The sequence below is a fragment of the Spinacia oleracea genome, chromosome 4, assembly GCF_020520425.1.
Source record: "Spinacia oleracea cultivar Varoflay chromosome 4, BTI_SOV_V1, whole genome shotgun sequence".
NCBI lineage: Eukaryota > Viridiplantae > Streptophyta > Magnoliopsida > Caryophyllales > Amaranthaceae > Spinacia > Spinacia oleracea.
The window spans coordinates 170,190,605-170,212,130 of record NC_079490.1 but is presented as its reverse complement, the minus strand read 5'-3'; the positions used below and the strand labels follow the sequence as shown (position 1 = coordinate 170,212,130).

At 35.9% G+C, this 21,526-nt stretch overlaps 2 protein-coding genes across 3 annotated transcripts; one reads left to right on the top strand and one right to left on the bottom strand.

The window, feature by feature from the left end:
- Window positions 1–315: 315 nt before the first annotated feature.
- LOC130459502 (late embryogenesis abundant protein 7-like) lies at window positions 316–1,906 on the top strand. Its single transcript, XM_056826911.1, has 3 exons — window positions 316–580; window positions 690–770; window positions 1,388–1,906. Exons 1-3 carry the CDS (start codon window positions 395–397, stop codon window positions 1,631–1,633), a joined length of 513 nt encoding a protein of 170 aa, XP_056682889.1. The 5' UTR covers window positions 316–394; the 3' UTR covers window positions 1,634–1,906.
- A 2,789-nt stretch (window positions 1,907–4,695) lies between these two features.
- LOC110798293 (polyadenylate-binding protein-interacting protein 4) lies at window positions 4,696–20,160 on the bottom strand. 2 transcript variants are annotated; one of them, XM_022003472.2, is made up of 15 exons: window positions 19,869–20,160; window positions 18,395–18,557; window positions 18,156–18,317; window positions 17,893–18,029; window positions 17,485–17,675; window positions 17,137–17,314; window positions 16,804–17,046; window positions 13,612–13,721; window positions 13,400–13,454; window positions 13,226–13,268; window positions 7,995–8,308; window positions 7,659–7,805; window positions 5,834–5,932; window positions 5,679–5,741; window positions 4,696–5,006 (listed from the first exon to the last, which is right to left on the bottom strand). In XM_022003472.2, the coding sequence occupies exons 2-15, from the start codon at window positions 18,531–18,533 to the stop codon at window positions 4,977–4,979; spliced, it is 1,911 nt and encodes a 636-aa protein (XP_021859164.1). In that variant the 5' UTR covers window positions 18,534–18,557; window positions 19,869–20,160; the 3' UTR covers window positions 4,696–4,976. The 2 variants fall into 2 exon arrangements, with proteins under 2 accessions (XP_021859164.1, XP_056698795.1); XM_056842817.1 differs by having other exon boundaries at window positions 13,226–13,269; window positions 13,386–13,454; window positions 19,869–20,104.
- Between the last annotated feature and the right edge of the window lie 1,366 nt (window positions 20,161–21,526).

Sequence of the window (21,526 nt, the reverse complement as noted above, 5' to 3'; positions counted from 1 at the left end):
TTTAACAAAGCGGATTCAAAATCAATATTGTGATAATCTTGATCCACCTAATAATAATCTCCCCTATATTTAACTATGGATGATTTGACCAAAAAACATACACAAGGATTAATACTTTGACACTTCAAATTTGAGTGAAAAGGTCAAATGATGGCTTAAAAATTAACATTGAAATCCTATTTTCCGCAACAGATTAAGACCATTAATTACCATCCAATTGTTAATAGAAAATTATGCGAAAAACTGCCCAAAATAGTTGCATTAATTCTTTTGGTTATCACTATAAATACAACACAAATTCATGTTATTGAGAAAACATCAAATTACATTTACCATTTCAAGTTTAATAATTACTTCTAGATCATCTGTTCTAATTTCATTTTTACCAAACAAAATGGCAAGCACCCAACAAACTCAAGAAATGAACCAACAAGCTCAAGAAATTAGCCACAAAGCCAACCAACAAACTCAAGAAATTAGCCACAAAGCCAATGAAAAAACTCAAGAAATTAGCCACAAAGTCAATGAACAAACTAAAGAAATTAGCCACAAAGCCAACGACGCCGCTACCCAAGCTCAGGTATAATATTATGATTAGCCAATATTTCCTCTGTTCTCTTTAAGTTGCAACGTTTTATCTTTTACGCTAATAACATATACCTTACGTTTATCGTGTTTTAACATTGCAGGAGAAGAGTGAAGGAGTTATGGCCCAAGTTAGTACTGCAGCATCTGGAACTGCTCAACAGGCCACTCAGATTCTTCAACAGGCAAGTCTTTAACCTCATCCCTAACTTGAACGATTATATACTACCTCTGTTTCTAAATAATTGTCCCATTTTAACTTTTGCTTCTAAATAATTGCACCATTTTAACTTTTGTTTCTAAATAATTGCACCATTTTAACTTTTGACACTATTCACTTATCTTACTTTGACCATAATTTTCTACTAATACACAAAAACAAATATTACTAGATTTGTCTCAATATATATTTTAAATATATCAACTTTTTATAGTTTTGCTAATATATCATATTGATGGTCAAAGTTATGCGTTGACAGACGTAAAAGTCAAAATGGTACAACTATTTTGAAGCTAAGAAAGTATATCATACTCCCTCCGTCTACAAATAAACATTCTTATTTTGTACTCCCTCCTCCGCCTACAAATAAACGTTCTTATTTCGTACTCCCTCTGTCTACAAACAAACTGATAGAGAATAAAACTAATCTTGGGGCCTCAACCATCAACTTAACCTTTTGGTTGAGTTGGTTCTATTTAATTTTCCATGAATTAAAAAACTTTGAAAATATAAAGTGTAATTAGTCATCTAAACACAAGATTACTGATCTAAAATTTGAATTATCTATAATGAAACATGCAGACAGGAGAGCAAGTGAAGAGCCTTGCAACAGGAGCAGCTGATGTAGTGAAGAACACTTTGGGGTTAAACACAACCCCAACTGATGCACCTGTCAGCAGAGAGCTTGCTGATGTCACTGCCGCCGTTGCCGACTCTGTCACCCCTGACAATGCACCCAGCAACCCTGACGCCACCACCACAACAACCAGCAACCCAACTGAATCCACCACTGCCACCACCACTTCACCAGAAAATCTAAAGAATTAGGATTCAAATATGGACTTGGATCATAGTTCTAAGATTAGTCCATATACACTCATGAACACTCTTTTGTTTCTTGTAGTTAATTAAGCCTAAAAAATGGCAAATAAAAGAATATGGACTAGCTATATATATATAGGCATACTGTATGAGTATTTTCTCATCTGTAGTTTTGTTTCCTGAGGCTCAAAAGAAGTTCTCTAAAGGAAATATAAGGTTGTAATTGGTTACTTTTTTTTATATAGAATTGAATTCAGAAATTTTTTATAAGATTAATAATCTGACTTCATGTGTTGAATTGATCTCCAAGTGATTTATCAGGAAATTCAGATGTTGCCTGAATAAAAGCTTGTTGCATTGATTGATATTTGGATCTAATTTCTCAAATGTTCTACAAAAATTCTCCAGAATTAACTAAAATTTAAATTCTGTCAGATCACTTCAGAAAACATGTATGAACTTTGTGATGTTAACATTACCTGATTATAATGGCCTCCCTTTGAAAGAGAATACATGGGTGTTTAGCATCCTTAAAAGAACAGTCTAGCTTTCATCCATGATTACAAACTTTTATAAGGCGGTCTTACGCAAAAGACCGTCTTGCTGTCATATAAGTTAAGCAATGTAACCAATTAGTTAAGCAACGAGACTAATTAGTTAATCAATAGAACCAATTAATTAAGCACGGAACTAATTAGTTAAGCACTTGAGTAAATTAGTTAAGCACTGGAGCAAATTAGTTAAGCACTGGAACCAATTAGTCAGGCAATGGAACTAATTAGTGAAGCAATGAAACAAAATAGTTAAGCAATAAAACCAATTAGTTAAGCAATCAAATCGGTCTTTTCGGTAAGGCGATCTTACACAAAAGTTGCCGCATCCATGATTATCCTCTTTGAGGAACAAGTAAAAGTTTCTATGTATGGGTTTTGGCCGACTAAAAAAGATAATTATTTGATTATAAACTATAACTATTTGATAAGAGAGTAAAAATTTAATAATATTAGAGCATGATTGATCACATTGGTTAACTGTTTGATTAAAAAATATAATTATTTGGTAAGAAGTTGGTCTTATACATAAGAACGTAATTAAGTTTTTTTTTAATTATAGAAAACATGAAAAAGATATTCAAGCTCGTGGGGTTGTTTATATTTTGCAAGTTCTACCATACAATTAGGAGAGCCTGTATTTTTTTGAAGAAACATGAAAAAGAGTTTTTTCAGAACAGGGATGTGATCCCTTTCTCTGTTTTTCTCTGTTTTTGAATGCGAAGAAGAAAACATTTTACAGATGCTACTTTCATCTGACAACCGAAACTCTGAAATTGATCCTTCTGTTCTTTGAAATTTCAGCAGTAGAGAGGTATAAGGATTTGAGAAGAAAGTATGTAGAACTGTAAACACAAATTTAAGAGTCTGCAAAGTAATAAACTCAAAATAAGTAAACAAATTAATTTTTATTGATTTTTGTATTTGGGTACAATCTCTAATGTGTTTATCCACTGATTCGATCTCCATAACCGTAATAACTTGTTTTGTTGTTGTTGTTCTTCCACCGAGATTTGATGTCGACTTGTGTGCTATGGAGAGTAATAGGTTTTTGTATACTACGTACAGTGTGACACAAATGACTTGGATAGAGTTTTTTATATCTTTCCCCATATGTTTAGGGTTTCCCTCTGATAAAATAAATGGGCCTCCTTTCTTCAACCCATTTAAATATCCTACTTCTATTAAATGAACGTCATTTGATTAAAATTGGCCTATATGATTTATAACCCAAATTAAACAATTTATCTGACATTTTAATAATAAAAGTCAACATTTGACTTTTTCGGGACAAAAAATAATGACGTGCCATTTATCACATTTTTAATGCCTACAAGAACATAATAAGGTTTTAACGATCTAGATTTACATCGTTACACATTTCTTTCAATGTCATAACAATTGGATTAACAAAGTTCATTTTACGTACAATTTGGCTACGGATCCAAAGCAAAGTCAAGAATACCAAGGCTCCTAACTGCAAATAAAAAACCAGCTCATGTTATCCTGACTTGACTGTATTAGGGTTCATCTATGTACACAATGATGATTGATTGAGAAGAAATTGATTAGGATTCATTCGGTTCATGTCGTGTCAGTTTGTTTTCCGATCAAGAAGTTTCGGAGAAGGCAAAGGAAGTCGGCTCCTTTGATTCTGTCTCAGAATGTTAGGGTGAGGTTATCCCTCAAACTCAACCCAAACTCCACACTTTGTCACATTAGCTTTCCACTAACGTTAACCTACTTTTTCTGTATGCGGGCCCACAAAATACTCTCCCCATTTTTACACAATATCTACAAACCCAACGCAGACTCAACTAAACTCCTAATAAACATAATTAAGTAGGTAAAGTGTGATGATGTGGTTTATTCAATTTGGTTTAAGAGAGTCTAAGTGAATCGTGGAATTTCAAACTCACCGCCAGACTTACTATAGTCTTTTTCCACATTATTCCAAGATCTGGTTCCAAAATCCTTCCAGAATAGGGATAACTCACCCTGATTTTGCCCCAAATTGTCTCATTTCTTAATTTCACATTGGATTTTAAGCACTTTTTTCTCAGAACTTCTAGCTAACCAGTCACCAGACTCACCAGTCACCACCCACCTCCTGTCGCTCCTGCCGCCACTCAAATACTATTCTAAACACCTTCAACTACCATAAACCTCCATTCTGCCCCAAAATGAAGTCATTCCTTTCGGAATATTTCCAAAAAAAACAGGAAAGAATTCTAGTCAGACAACATGAAAAAGGAACTATGCTTTAGAATGTAGAGATTATGATCATTGACATATCATGTGGTGCAACTTATCACTATTAATTCTCTGTTTTCCATCATTATCAACAAAAATGTAGCCAGTCATGTGTACCTTGTCACATTTAGGAGACAAACATGAGTGACAAGTCCTATAAAATCATCACAGTCAAGCAACTAACTTGAGAAAATACGTAAAAATCCACAACATGAAGTACCTAACTATTTCTAAATCAGCATTGAATAAGCAGATTAAAGAAAATAGGGGGGAAATAACACTTTGATTATACTGAATTGGTCCTAAAAGAAATCTATAATTAAGGCGATCTGAGCACAAGCTGTCTAAACGAGATTTATATTTAATTTAATGGAACACCGAAATACAATGCATGATCAGTGAAACTACCAGAAACACGATATTTTTTCCACCCATAACCTGGTCTCTCAGAAAAGATCATTTGCTGAAATTTCTTCTTGAATCCTCTGTTATTTGTTCTACACAATGCAATTCCACTGAATATGCAGTAGTAGGCCTCAAAGTGTTTAATAATCCCGTCCTTTGTATTGCATTTCCTATGAGAAACACAGACATCATCACATAAGTAGTGTTTTATAAGAATAAAATCCGAGTTCACTCGCACGCTCAAGGCAGTGAACGGGGGCTAACTTGACACAGGGGGAACATCTTTCTTTCGTCATATATCATACTTCCTCTGTTCTTATTTATATGACACAATTGGGTTTTGGACAGTATTCATACAAGCTCCTTTGACTTTCTTTTATGATTTATATTTAAGAAAAAACATAGTTGTGTGGGGTCTTACTAGATTCGTCTCAATAAATATTTTTTAAATATCAACTTTTTATACTTCCTCCGATTTTTAATACTTGTAACGTTTGAGATTTTTACACTACATTCTACTTTGATAATTGTTGGTTGATTTATACGTAAGATAAAACATAGTCATGTGAGATCTTGTTAGATTCGTCTTAATGTGTATTTTCAAAATATTAACTTTTTATATTTTTTGATTAAAAAGAATTAAAGACAATAATGATCAAAGTTGTGCATTGACATGCGTGAAAGTGACCAACGTTGCAAGTAAAAATGAACAGAGGAAGTATATTTTTTTTATCCATAACTAAAGATATTAATGTTTGAAATTGTGAATTGACAAACGTGCATAAATAATTGTGTCATTTAAAAAAGAACAGAGGAAGTATTTCTGAACAAAATCAACATACCGAAGGGTAGCCTGGCATGTACATGACTTGCCTAGGATGGCCAAGAATCATTTGTTGTCCATACTGCAAAAATGTCAGGAGTAATAAGCAATCCACCAAAGACTCCTACGTGAGAAATTTCTACATAATTGCTATTTAGCAGGTACGAAGCTCACCTGTGGGCCATTTGCAGGAAAATATGCTTGTGGCGATTGCATTGCTGCAGCCTGAGAATTAAAAAGCATTTGCTGAGGCCCAACGAAGGATGGTCCAACCTGTCAGAGTATAAAAAAACAACAAAAGTTCATGACTGTGATCAAGGCAATTGCATAAAATCTCGTTGCAAACTGAATTACACAATGCGTTAGTGAAGGAATCCCAAAAAGTAAAAGAAAATTAGTAAAGATACTCCCTCCGTCCCCATTTGTTTGCCCCATATACTATTTTAGTCCGTCCCTTAACGATTGCCCCATTTCCTTATATAGTAACATGGTCCCACCATTTACTCCACTTGCATAGACTCGTAAAAGTGTAAAAGACAAGGATACCCCCACTTCCTAACAAAATTTTGCCCAAAGTCTTAATATAAAGCACATTTTACCTATGGGGTAAACAATTAGGGACAGAGGGAGTACCTTCTAAGCCCATTCTTTTTAACTATGCTCGATTAAGGTAAGCTCTCTGATGCACGGCCATAATTAGGTTGAATGGTACAGAACTGCGCAACTATACATGACTCATGTAAATATTCGCAATGATGAATTACCACTCCCATGTATCTTCTTTCAATATCCTAATTACCAGTGATAAAAGTGGCACTTGGGCTAATATAATCCTACATAGCCTCATCACACATTCACACATCAATCATTTCTCACCAAATACATAAAACCTCACTACACTGTCCCGCAGGTGAAGAAGGCAGAGGCGATATTAGATTTTTTTTAATTTTTAGTCAATAAGTTCTGCGAAGGCAAACTGATGCAATATCCCTCCAAACGCAGACCTACTAACCAGTGACCACAGATGAGAAACTTGCTTCCCTAATTTTACCGTTTCAATTTTCCTCCAGACTCCAAAGACATCAATGAATTCTACATTTCAAAATGCCCATGGAAAAAAAGATTTTATGATAAAGCTCTATTTGGCAGAATGCCCTTTCTCATTTTTTCTTGAAAGAACCCTTTTCCAAATAACTAAAGAATATCATTAAAATTATGAAGGTCGTGCTATAATTTCAATACACCCTCTTCCTCCTTGCTTCACTAAGGCTAGGCCAAAGAATATATTAAATATGGCAAGCCCAACAAGTCCAACATGGTTATATGCAGCCGAAGACAAGTGGTGGGTTTTGATTTGTGTTTTGATATAAATCAAAGAGAAGTGGCATAGTGCTTTAAACCACATGAATATGTATGTGGGAGCTAATACTAAGGTACACAACCCGTGTACATCAACAACATGGCCATGTAGTCTGTCCATGAAGTTCAATGTGGTTTGCTAGCAAGCCACGGTGTTCCCCAGTTTAAGTTGGTTTAGGAGCTAGTATTGACGTTCCTAAATAGTTGTAATTAGTTTAGGAAGATAATATTCTCGACTTGGAGAAGGGATAGGATTTCAGACTCTATATAGAGAGGGCACGAACCTTCCTTTTCAATGTAAAACAACGAATGAGAGAAAATAAACACTCTTAGGTTCTAGATTAGAGTTTTGGAGAGGTCTGGGTTGTAATTCAGTGGGTGTTGTAGTTAGCAGCAATTGTGGTTTTTTCCCTTGCTAGTTTGTGAAGGGGGTTTTCCACGTAAAACCTATTTTGCCCTTCTCTCTTTATTTTTGTGCATCTAATTTTTTGTATATATAATCTGGTTCTTGTGAAACAACGAATCTTCCTTTTCAATGTAAAACAACGAAAAACTACGAGGATATAAGAGGCATAAACATGTGGAAGAGGAAACAAATTTTAAGGTAAACTAAACAATAAGCATGTAATCAAATACTCACCCCAATACCAACTGGCATGCCATGCATATGAGGCACTGTAGGCATCGTGTTTGGAAAATAGAAAGAAGCATCATTAACTGGGGAAGGTGGCCTTAAAGGACTTTGTGATGGAACAAAACTTTTCGCGTTGGGGTTAAATTTGAATTCCTGCAAATAAAACAAACAAAATTTTGAATGCATCATTCCAAAAATTTGACCTATGTAAAGCAGAGGTAGATTGTAGATAGAAGTAGTGATCCACCCAAAGCATAATTATGCAGTCATAAAACGGACATGCACCCCAAAAAGATCTCTTCACAAAAAATCAATAATAATGAAGAAGAATGTACAGAAAACCTTTGCATTGGGATTCAATGTTGATTTTTCTGAAGACAGTGAACCCATGGATGAACTAGGTGTTAGGGCAGGACCACTAGGGGCCGTGGTAGCAGCTCCAGTCTCTGAAGTAGACGATGCAGAACTGCCTGGTCGTCCACGAGAATTTTTGGGTTCTGTAAGCACATGCACTTTGCCAGACCTATCTTCTAAAAGCTCACCAGAACTGGTTTTCTCTACAACTTTTGTGTTCACATCTGAAGTTGTCGCCGTCATTAAGGATATATTGGCCTTCTCCGTGCCACTTCGCTTAGCATTCCACGATGATCGTAAATCTACAAATACGCATGTCAACAATGAGTAAGATCTAAATTCAAACAACAAAAAAAAAAAAAAAAAAATCACTTGTCAAAACTCAAAATCTTCCAAAGACAAATCTAGCTGAAGGACCACAAATGTGAAGAAAAAATCATACGTAGTATATGAAAGGTAAATTAATACTTCATAATACAATAAAGATTCCAATCTCCTAACTTCGTAAGAGAAGAACATTAAGATGCAAAAATAGCCTTAACCCAAAAGCTAGCTTGAGATACCATACTATAGAAGATAGACTTGTCCACGGGGTTGTTAATGAAAAACAAGTTCAACCATTATCCTGAATCTTTGTGGAGCATAATTTGGTTGGAAAGTTATTGTGGCATAAATTAGCCAATGAAAGAAATGAGATAACACCTTCAATGTTAACCTGCAGTCATACTAACATGTTTATATTCCAACTATTACGCAGGAACCCTAAATAATAGATGGACATTTGCTGAAAAATCAGTGCTCTGAATCTTCAAAAAAATCCAAACCTATATCATTCATACAGAGTCATTTGGTTGACACCAGGTACGAAAATTTGAAACAGAAACGTTTCATTGTCATCGACAAGAAAAAGCAGAGAATATCCCTGAAGTGAGCCTTATTCCTTATTCCTTATACCCATACCTTTCATCTTAGTGTTTCCCCCATTAAGACTTTAAGGGGCCGTTTGGTGTGGGGTATTCAGGAAAGGGAAAGAGAATGAAAACAGCTAATTCCCTTTATTATTGTTTGTAATGTCTTTTTAATCATTCCCTTTGCCCCTTTCTTTCCCCCAAACTCTTCTACTCTGATTCCCCACCACCCACCCAGATATTTCCATTCCCTTTCTTATGCCACCAAAATACCACCACATACTCGCTCCCAAATCTACGGCCGACGTCACCCTCATTGGCATCTCTTCACTGCAAACACCCTCACTGGAAACGACAGACCACCGGAAATGCTCAACCACCGAAAACCTCCAACATTGCCGCCCCACCACAACCCTATCTTACCAAACCACCACGAAACACTACTAACCCATCCAGAAACCCAAAACACCAACTACCGAAAACCTCCTACCACTCACCGAAACCCTTCCCAACCACTGAAAATTCCATCGCAGCCACCCAAAACCAACCTAATATTGAAACCCCACCCCACCTGAAAGCCCACCTTCACCCACGAAATCCTACCCCCACCCACCCCAAAACCTATTCCAAACCCTAGAAAACCAACCGGAACCCTCAATTACATACCAAAAGTTTAGATCTAAGAGGTAAAGGCGGATTTTTTTTTTTAAAAAAAAAAGAAAAGGAAAGAATTAAAGAAGAGCAAATGATGGTGCGACAGGTACAAAGGAGGGTAGGGGAAGCGCGCGATGAAGGAGGACGACGGTTAGAGAGGACGGGGAGGAGGGAAGATGGTGGTGGTGGTTGTAGAAGTAGAAGGAAGGCTAGTATGGTGGTGGTGGTTGTAGAAGTAGAAGGAAGGCTAGTATGGTGGTGGTGGTTGTAGAAGTAGAAGTAGAAGGAAGACATTTTTATTATCTCCAAACCAAACAACTTATAAAATCAAACACTTTTTCCTTCCATTCTCCTTCTTTCCTTTCTTGATGTCATTTCCTTTCCCTTTGGTGAAACAAACGCCCCCTAAGAGTATTCTACTGAGTTCTTATTATAAAAAATAAAAAAATAAACAGTTATCTACTGAGGTTTAGTATGGGTGACCAAATCAACAAACAATGGATCAAATGCCTTAGGAGGTCCTCGGACCACAACCAGTTTCAAGCATCAAGTGTTATCTCCCAATCACCAAGGGAGGACACCTGTTAAACTTCCCCTTACTGACATTCTTTGTAAAAGAACCATATCCTTGCATTTCATAATTACATCAACACAACTAACTTCAAATTAAGATACCTAAAAAAAACATTCCTTTTCATTCCTCCTCTTTTATCTTTGTTCACCATTTAAATAGCTGCATAGGGTGCGATCATACCAGCGCTAATGCACCGGATCCGGCGAGAGTAGTACTAGGATGGGTGACCTCCTGGGAAGTCCTCGTGTTGCACCCCTTTAAAAGGATCCTAGAAGAGGACATTCGTGGGTTGCATTCCCACGGTTCATTCCTCCCTAGGATTAATTAGCTGGTTGTTTTTATTTTGTGTGTTTCTTTTCAGTTCTTTTTCTTTACTTTGGCTTTGCCCCTTATGAATCCAAAAAAAAAAAATTAGCTGCATAATAGGACAAAAATCAATTTACGCTCAGCAAAGGCACTCAAACTAAATGAACTCTAGAATTGTACGTACAAAAGTATAGAGTTGGTCAAATCACCATATAACTCTAGAAACATCATCATTTGGAATTAATTAGAATTCCCCAACTCTCTGCTCTGAAAATTTTCAAATTACCTCTAACTTTCAAGTTTCAACTGATATTACTTCGTTACGCTTGACGATGTTAGAATTTACACTAGCAAAGCTAATCCAAAAAATTAATTGCTCAGTTCATTTCGTTCTTAGACGACCAAATCTGCATTTCTCTTCCAATAAATATCATAGATCTTCCTTAAAGTCAGTTCCAATCTTCATGTCCCAAAAACCTTAATACATAACTTTAATCTTTACTTAAATAAACTTTTAACTTCCCCTCAAATTTAAATAAGGCCAAGCATCAAACGCACAGTATTCTGAGTACTCAATAAATTAATTAAAAGGTAATTATAAATTAAAAGGACAACCCGAATAAGCCAACGTACTACCACAATAGACTCAACTATTAGTGAAAATTAATCAAAAACCACCAGAGTCTTAAATTTGTTTAGGTTTCTCTTTGCCACAAAAAAAAGACAACAGCTATGGTCCATCAAACTCCTGATTTCCAAGGAAGACCCATCTTGAAAAGAGAAATGAGAAAGGCAGAGGCCATGGACTTGTTCTAAGCTTCTAGTTTAATTAGACAATTGGAATATGAGAAAACCAGGTAAAAATGATCATCTGCCGGCCACCAGTGGCCAATGGGAGCATACATCACTTGTGATGTATGGCAGCCTCCAATTTTTACCTTAAAAGTGCAATTTCTGATATAGGAATTTTAGTTAGATGGGGACGGTATTCAACATGATGCAATGGCCTAACGATTTCTATGAATCATAATGTCTGGGAAAGATTTAATTTAAGAAAATTGGTCTTTTAAACAATTTTCGACACATTTTTCCCTCTATCTTGGAAGATAAGGACGTGCTTGTGAAAAACCACCTCAAGCTTCATTAGTGGGGAAGGCTTGCGCCTCTGATCTCGGATCTTTTGGGGATACCTATAAGCACAAAAATTGCGCATACAGATTACAGCAGCCAAACGCCAACATAAAATAATAATTTGATGATATTATAGAAGAAAATCCTCTCTTTCTCTTTCTAAAAGAACTTCCAATCTATATTTTAGTTTGTGCCAAACAAACTTCTTTCTCTTCTTAAAAGATCTTCTTCCTTTGTGTTGTTAACAACAGCAGTAGAAGCCTTAATTCCAGCAATGGGGTTTATTTCTGTTGTCAGCTATTAAAATAAGTATGAATACTACTATGATTAATTGTTTGTTCTCATGTATTCATATGACTAAAAATTGAAAACCGGCAATGATAACCAATAGTGCTTTCCATCTCAAATAGATACAAATGACAAGGTGATTATTTTATAAAACTAAGGATTCATGTTTTAAACTAAGATCATTTCAAAAGGATATAAAATAATTTACACAGTGGAGGTGTTTTGTTGAAAGAGGTTTGGGGGGAAAAATAGGTTTGACTGGTCCAAACGTCTAAGGGAGAGTTTGTCTCAAAGAGGGTTGAAAGAGAAGTTTTGGGTCCACAGGGATAATTTTAACAAATCTGGTTATGGGAGCTTTTTGGAAGAGATGCTTGTAAACTCTATATTTATGTTCGTTGTATTCATCTCCTCTAAATTCTTTGGGTTCTCTTCTCTCCCCTGCTCTTTATTCCAAAAATTTCTACGACCATTTTTTTACGAATTAGGTTAATTGGCACAAAACATCTCCAACTTAATGTAAATAAAGAAAAGGACATTCCCTCAGAAATACACCACAAAGCAAGAAACACCTTTCTATCCCAAGAAGTCTCCAAATAGAAGATCTGCTGAGCAAAATATGATATTTCTTTTTATCCACAACACCCATAATCTAAAATCTCTGTGAGCCTTAAGCTCAATAAGCCTCTACTTGCACATACTATGGGCCTAACAAGGAATCGTGAAGTAGACTAAAACAGAGTGCACAAGTACCTCCAAATGAAAATTAGAGCTAGGCCATCCAGACAACAAAAAAGAATAAAGCATCCCAGAATCAAGGATACCAAACAAATGCATAGAAAAGAGGCAAGGTACATGCAACTTTTGCGACGCAAAATCTGAGTCAATATATACAAGGAATAATAGAGGAAGAGAAGCATACTAAGGCCAGATTCAAAAACTCTTCGACTTAAAAAGGAAAATCATTATGTCAAACAACCACATAATTTATTAAAATTTACTCGCTTTTTTTTCCTGAGAATTAGAGTTGTGAGCACCATACCTATATGTCATCAATATAAGATCTAAAACAAATGAAGTTAACGCACAGTAGTCAAGCTCAAGCACACAAGAAACTTAAATGTATAAACAAGTAGCATAAGAAAGTAAGAAACATAATAGCTATGCAATGAGGCATAAGAAAAAGTTTAAGATCCACAGCACTGATATATTTCACTTTTGTTCTTTCTACCCTTTATCATTCCCTCTTTGAAATTTGAAAAAGGATTCTCCGCCCAGTCCATCATAAGAAAAATAAAGTTCGCAACAGAGGTCTGTAGATCAAGACAAAGAACAAATGTCAACCAAAAACAGATGTGTACCTGATTCACCATCAGTTTTTGCTATGTAAACCTCCTCACTTAACTGCATGATGGAAACCAAGAACAAATCAGAACAGAAACAAGGACAAATTTACAAAAAAGTTAACTCAGCAATTAATGAATTATGACAATAGTAAAAAAAAACTAAAAAAAACTCAACATATGTGCTCTTACAGTCTCCTTAACAAGAATCTTTTCTCCTTGGTCATCCACATAATTTTCTTGCACCCTAAAATAAGACCGTGATGCACAAAAGATTTCAGAAAGTGAAGAATGAAATATCAGTATTACAGAACTAGTGCACTACATACTAACTTATTTATGCCATAGAGACCAAGTTAAGAAACTCTCAACTCAATAACATAATTCAACAAGAGAAAGAAGACCTGTTGTCATCTTCAAATCTATCAATAAGATTCGCACTATGATCGGACGCCAAAGAGCCAGAACCATAGAAACCCTGGCTCGCATTAAACTGGGCCGGGTGTATTTCGTCCTGCATACACCAGCAAAGTTGACCCCTCAAAGACATCAGTTCCCAAAGATAAGCATAGTAATGCTGAAGAAGATACAGCCACACACACCCACAGACATTCCCCCCCCCAAAGGTAAAGGAGAAAATGTAAACTCAAATTGGAGCAAACAAAATCCCAGAGAGAGCAACAAATATTAAGACACGGTTACCATGAAATGATAAATCAGCTTCTTATACAACTACAAAAACAAGAAAAATTAGCTTGAATAAATAAAATGCTTAATGCATATAAAAGGTTAGGCCTGACTTCGTCAGCAAATTAAAAATGACAGCCTGACAACATGATCATTATAGCTCTAGGTTCCTTAAAGACATGGTTTGTGTCCCCAAAACTCTGCATAGGGTATAATACACCCCCCCCCCCCCCCCAATCTGAAATAATTGTTATGATAGTGTGTTCCTTAGCACAGGTGGGTTTGGAACAGGTTGGATCTTTCAAAGCCCATCTTCATTTGCTGGTTAGTTGTGCTTGGTAGATTTGGCACTGCTGCAGATTTGTTTGCAACAGAAGTCAATGATGTGTCCAGCTGCACCAATTGTGCAAAACAGCCTGAACTAGCTCTCATCTTCTTCTTTTTCAATACTTAAGAGTTAAGAGCTCTGCCCTGATCATCAGTCAAAAATGAGTTGCCTATTTTGTGCCATTGAATGCAGATGGTTCCTTTGGGCAACTATATTGCAATTTTGCAAAACGGGGTTTCTAAAGGAAAGCTGTGAGTCATGCTGCAGTTTGAGCCTGTAGTTACCAAGTTTGCAGCTCAAGGAGTGAGTACTGGAACAAGAAAGTGCCTGCTGTCCTTTACGATGTCAAGCTAATTAACAAAAATGTAAAGCGTAGAGTTAGAGCTTGTATGCCTAAGAAAGTTTCTAGTACTGACTTAGCCCGGTTGAGGCATTCTAATTGCTTTAGCCTCTTCTGTCTAATTGAGGTTTTCTCAATGTGTCCAAGTAGTAAACCGGTGTGAACCTGGCAATTTGGGTTCTGGCCTCATAGTCTTGTTCAGTTTTGGGTGTCAATAAAAGAGCTTACCTTCTACCCAATTTTTTTTGTTATGATCAAGAAAAAGTTAAAAAACAATAGAGCGGATATAACATAAAGAGAACTAAAGATCCACCTATAACATCCTACAAATAAAAATATTGTCGTATATGATGACATAGGAAAAAGAAATCCCCCCGCTACATTACAGTATCTCGCTCCTTATAAACAAGCTTATCGACAATTGTCTTTTCTATTACGTAGACCGCTTGGACTAAAGCTTATCCAGGAGTTGTTTTTTATTTGCATTCACGGATTTTGGAAAAGACCGCTAAATCAGTTCTCTTTTAGGTGAAGGAAGTATGGCCGCTTTACCAATACTCAAGACCCAGGCAGGAGATGTTTCGGCTTACATTCCTACTAATGTAATTTCCATTACAGATGGACGAATATTCTTATCCGCCGATCTATTCAATGTTGGAATTAGATCGGCTATTTATGTGGGTATTTCTGTTTCTCAGGTAGGATCTACGGCTCAAATTAAAGCCATGAAAAAAGTAGTTGAATCGGTTATTTCATGAAATGACCCCAAGGTTTCACAAATTTCACGAAATACCCCCATGTTTTCGGAAATGCACCAAATACCCCAGAGATTTGCGAAAATGTATCAAATGCCCTTATTGACTAACCGACGTTAGCTCTGTTAGTCATTAACCCCTAATACATTAATTAACCCACTAATCCACTAAATTAAACCAATCAAAAAATTAATTAACACCATACTTTTAATTTCCTGCTCCTTTCTCTCTCCTTTCTCCAGCCACCTTCTCTTTTGCCTCCTCTCTCCAATCACCCAGCCTGACACAGTGATTCCACTCTAACCACAAACGCCACCACGCGAAATACTAGAGGCCCAGAATGCTTAAGATGTCCACAAAATTAGAGTTTTTTATAAGACGGAGAATTCTAAATATGTCCACAAAACCAACATTATTTTCTTCAAAATGAATGAAAAAGATAAAGAGTTAGAAAAGTTCTTATGAGGCATTTTCACAATTATTTGGAGCATAAGAATAGCATATGCAAGAATCGACGGAAGTTGAGCACTTGTACAGTTGCAACACCCTTTTAGTGGAGCATTGTGGAATTAGTGGCTTGACTATAATGCCATGGAATTCCTTGTCCACACTTGGAAGGCCCTGAAACTTTTCTTTTCTTTTGGCCAGATAATAATTTTTTGAGACCTGCACTCCCGCGGCTTGTATTCTCAAACAATATACAACATTGGCAAGTTGAAAATTTTCAACTGCCAATCATGTTGAAGTTTATACATGCTAAGAAATAAGGTAGCAATTTGTAGGTAAATCTTATAATTATGCAATTTAGAGCAAAAGGTAAGTGTTCAAATATTGGCACAACTATCCTGATTATGATTAGAAATAGTTGGGTGTTCTAGCATATAAATAGAGCTCTCATTCATTATCATTATCATTACCCCATTGCCTCAAAGAGGCTCCCGCAAGAAGCGGGGTAAGGGGGGGTCGGACGTACGCAACCTTACCCCTGCAATTGCAGAGAGGTTGTTTCCAATTGACCCAAAAACGGGACAACAACGGGACGACCATCTTCTACTTCATGGAAAGGAAGCGAAGAGGTATTAAGAGCTCTATATTTAATAATTCATATCTACAATAATAAGGGAGCCTGAAACCACACCCAATGTGCAAGAATATGTACTACATATTGTCACATCTTTCCTATTTATATACTTCCAAAGAGAGCCGTTAGACTAAAACATGAAGCCTTAAAGTGAGTAACCACCAACAAAGAACACCCACGTGGTTTTCAAGATTCTAAAAGCTATGTTCCACACTTGTCTCCTTATCAAAGTACGTCATTCTCTCTCAACTCCCAAATCAGATTCTATTGTCGTTGTAATTGAATAATCGTATTAAACAAGTTTTTTTTACCTGATAGAAAATTAAAATTCCGGGGGAATTTAACGTTTACACCATAATCAATCACAAGTTACAGAGAAACTAAAATAGCAAATAAAACATTTACCTTCATTGATGATCGGGATGACACTCTAGTTCCTTCAAAGCCTTTGCCACTTTTTCCGCTAGCAACATCTGCAAAGGATCTGCCAAAAGCAGGACCAGTGGAATCTCCAAAAGTCTCTGCATCCCGTGAATTTAACAATACATCCTCGTCTGCACACCCACTATCATCAGCACCCCTATAAACTGCGGAATACTTTGTTTCTTCATCAATATCAAAACTGCCATAAGGATTTACACCACGCTCCTGAAATAGAATACAATCAACCAACTAATTAAGTGTCGCATAAATCAAGAGACTTAAGCAGTGTATTGACTGTATTCAGTGCCACCTCACCTCTGCTAAATGAAGGTCATTAGTTTCCTCACCCTCAATTTCCCTAGCTATTCTCTTAGCTTCCTCCTCTAATTCCCTTGTTCGAGGGCCCCTCTCAAGTTTTGTAGTGTAAAGTTCCTCATTGAATGTGCTTTTTACACCAAACAGTGTCTCATTGACCTTGAACTGATCCCAGCTCCTATTGAAAGAAGATAAAAAAAATCTTGTGTCAGGAATTAAATCAACCCAAAAAAAAAGCTGCTAAAGAGAAGCAGCAATACAACATGTATTTAAAAATTACCCAAAGACTTAAGAGAGCACAAAGAAAAAACTGAAACAAAAATGGTTAAAGATGAATGCAATAGTTACCCAGTCCAAGAAGAATCAAAAACATTCTCCAATTCAGGGCACACGGGATCATCCTTATCAGGCAGCCAGGGCTCAAGCTCTCTTCCCCCCTCAACATGACGAGAATGAGATATGTAAGAGTCCAACATTATATCCTGCCTACTTTCACCTTGTAGCTCATTTGACAATCCATCCCTTGTAACAGGCACCTCCTGCCAGAAAATCATGAAGGTTGAGATAATCAGAGGTATACTTTGTTTCACAAGCCAGCATACTCGAAATGGATTGAATCATCAAATATCAGGCAAGTCAAAAAACAGAGGCATAAAAATAAAATCTGTAACATAAAAGAAACTGGGCTTCACTGCTGTATTTCCATTCCCTGATATACATAAAATCTAAAAATAGACGAAGAGTACAGAAGAAGACCTTAGCCACAATTTGCACAAGTTCATGAGCTGGTATTATAAGAGTTTTTGACGGAGCCTTGATAACTGAATCGGAAGTAAGCTTTTGCGCCCTAAGAGAGACATCCTTTGTCAAGCGCGCCATTTTCAAGACAACTCCTGTGAGTGAGAACCAAAAGCAAATGTCAAGACGCGTGATAAGAAGCCCACACAAAAGTCAATTTGCAGTGCTTTTTAATAGCAGAAAAGCATGAAATATAAATGATTCACATCTGTGAAACATACCAAAATCTTTATCAGCGTTCGTCGCATGGAAAATTCCAGAGTACACGGATCCATCTTTGACCTGGACTTCTACATGATGTCCAATTAGACAGGTTGTCAAATATACAAGCCGGTCCCGCGAAGGACTCTCAGATCCTCCACCTTTGCTGCCACTTGTAATACCTGCACCAAAAGCACAATTATTAGGATGTACTCCGTAAATGATTAATTAGTACAGCACTTATATTATAGAACTTCACCTGCACTTGTCACTCTATCGGGGTTGGATTTGCCAGGCTGTGATTTTATCTCCATCCTGCTGCTGTTCTCTTTTTCAACTCTGCGGCGATTAAAACCATTGGCAGAAGTTCTTGGCTGTACAGCTTGCTGCAGGTTCATGCTGAGCAGACTGACACAACCTCCCTGAGGGCAAAGTTATTAGGATTATAAGCAGACAATGGAACTGCATATTATCATACCACACAAAAATAGTTACACTCTCACAGAAATGAATCTAAGTATACAAAGGAAACACATAACAGATTGCCTCCCTTCCACTTTGTCTACCATTTTCAACTATGAAACTCGGGAAAATATTAGAAGGAGACAACCAGACGAGCATTCAATATTTAAATGGGAAAGAGCTCTACTGAACTCATCCACTTGTTTGTAGTTCTTTTATAATATAAGTAAAATGTATTACCTCATTCAATCCACTACACATTATTTACAAAAAACTCTTTTCTAAGTTGTGATCTAACCAACAGAGACAGAAAGACATGTCCAAACTTCAAAACATAAAACTACAATACTAATACACATTACAGTTACATTGGTACGACCTAAATGTACATTTCTATCTTCAATTCAGCCAATACAATGCTCCATTGCAAGGAATCATCCATATCGCACGAAACCAGTTTTAACACACATCAAATAACAATCAAGCTAAAATGCTGATCAAGTCCATGACCGTTCACCGAAATCCATATGCGTAATACCCGGGGCAGAAGGGGCGCCTCCCTGGGATCAAGGAGAAAAGGCCGTTTTCATAGTTTTCCGTCCAAATATAAATGGGTGATTAACAAAAGCCTATGAAATTAGGCTGAAATAAATGGTTGAAGTGGTTCAATGAGGCCTTGTTAATCATCAAACTTCTCAAGGCATCAGGGGTTCAAAACTTCAAATCTAACCTAATGGCTAATGCACTACCTTCTCATGAACAAAACAACCGCCACCTTCATTTCCTCAAGCTCCAGAATTCAAATTAAAAAAATTCAAAATAAGATGCCCAAATTCTTATTTGATCAAAGTCATAAATTATAAATAAAAGTTGATTCAATCAAACTAAACTTTAATATGCCCTTAAATTATTGATCTTTCTGCTCAGCTCCCTTCTTATAAAAAACAAAAAACAAATCAACCCCCAAAACGTAATATTTAATCAAAAACAAACTGAAAAAGAATAACATGATTTTCAACTGTAATTATGAACTGGTTATAGAATAATTAGACATCAAACAACGCCAAAAAAAAAAAAAAAAGGCACCAAAAAAACCAACAGAATATAGTTAACAATTTGTATAATCGTATCAGGCAAAATCCATGATCCCCACATGAGAATAAACACTACTTGGATCTATAAAAAAACATACCAATAAAATCAACAAAATCACAAAATAATCGATACAAAATAGAAAAGTGAAGAAAATAGGTGAGGAAAAGAAGCTATACTCTGTCGTCAACACCGAGAGTAGCAGCGGCGGATAAGGGGAGGTGGTCGGAAGTCTGCCAAATTGAAAATCTGCAACGCCGAGTAGAGGTGTTGATGCAGCTAGAAAATGGTGGTTTTGATGGAGAGTAGTGAGGAGGAAGGAGATGAAGAACAGATGCGAGTTGGAGTTTGAGGAGAGAGAAAATTCATTTGTTTTTCTTCTTTTCTTCTTATTTTATTGGTTTTTGCAGAATTTTATTTTCTCTCAACTTCGACAAATCTTTAAAGTTTACGAACTACGGAATACTCATTATCTCAAAATCTCAAATTAGAAGTGTCACGTCTAATTATTAATTGACAAAATTTTACTTATTTTGACCAAAAGTTTTATCATAAGTCATAAAACAAAGAACAAGTTTATCGTATGAAATCTCGTTGGATTGATTTCGATGTGAATTTTGTAACATAACAAGATTTATAGTGGATAATTTTTTATAACTCGCGTATATTTGACGATATTTATGTTCAAAATTTTTATGTTAAAAAAGTTGAAAAAAAATTATAGCACCTGATTTGGAGTTTGGAGGAATTGGGCGGAAAAAAAAATTGATAACTTTATTATATACTCGTACAAGACATCTCATTTACTCTCTTCCCTCAAATGCTTGAAAACGACAATCTTCTATGTACGTACAACCGAAATGGTACAACGAAGGTTATTTCCTTCTTTTTGTGCTTGTACCTTGAAGGGCTTGAACATATTAGCAAAAAGTATACCGAGTAGTGTTGGTTGTTCCTTGCACGGTTGTACGGTTAAGATGTTTCTGAATAACTACAAGAAAAAAAAAATAACGATGTCTAATAGGGTTGATGCGGGTCTTTTACAATTTAAAATGAAAAAATTGGTAACATAAGTTATGACTTATGAGTATATGCTTCACTCTTTAAGGCACCGTCATTTTTTATTAACTTCTCAATTTGGGCAATTACAAGTATCACCTAAGACATATTAAACATATAAACTATAATAGAAATTAACCATTTACTACGAACCTTATAATCTCAATAGACCACCTTGGTCTCTCGAAAAGTTCATCTCAAAATTCACAATTTAGATAAGATGACATTTTCATTGTTAAGTTTCAGTTCATAGAAAGTCCTATAAAACTCTATAAATTTGTCAAGCTACACGTTAAAGCAACCAATTATTTAGTGACAATAAAATAAATACCACTCCCTCCATTCCTTACACCGTTTCCTATTTAACACAGGTACTAAAAATTGTTATGTACTTGTATATATTGAGAAAGTTCAAAATCTAATGGTTATACTCTACCATATTTTAAATTTACATATGTTTTTTATATATACTCCCTCCGTTACTTTACTTGTCACTTTTACTTTGTCATTAATCATATACCAATATATAGTAATCAATGTTATTATCGAAAATATTGTTGGATTAGTCACAATATATAATTTCATAACGAGTTTTTAGGCCCGGGCGATGCCCCGGGGTACTACATTAATAACATTAACGTTTACTTATATATAATTTTTTGTAATGATAACATGAAACATGTAATAGCTTAGTGGTAAAAGCTTTATTGTTTAAACTCAAGGTCATGAGTTCAAACCTTACACAAACCATGTTTGCCATTTTTTTTATGTAGATGAA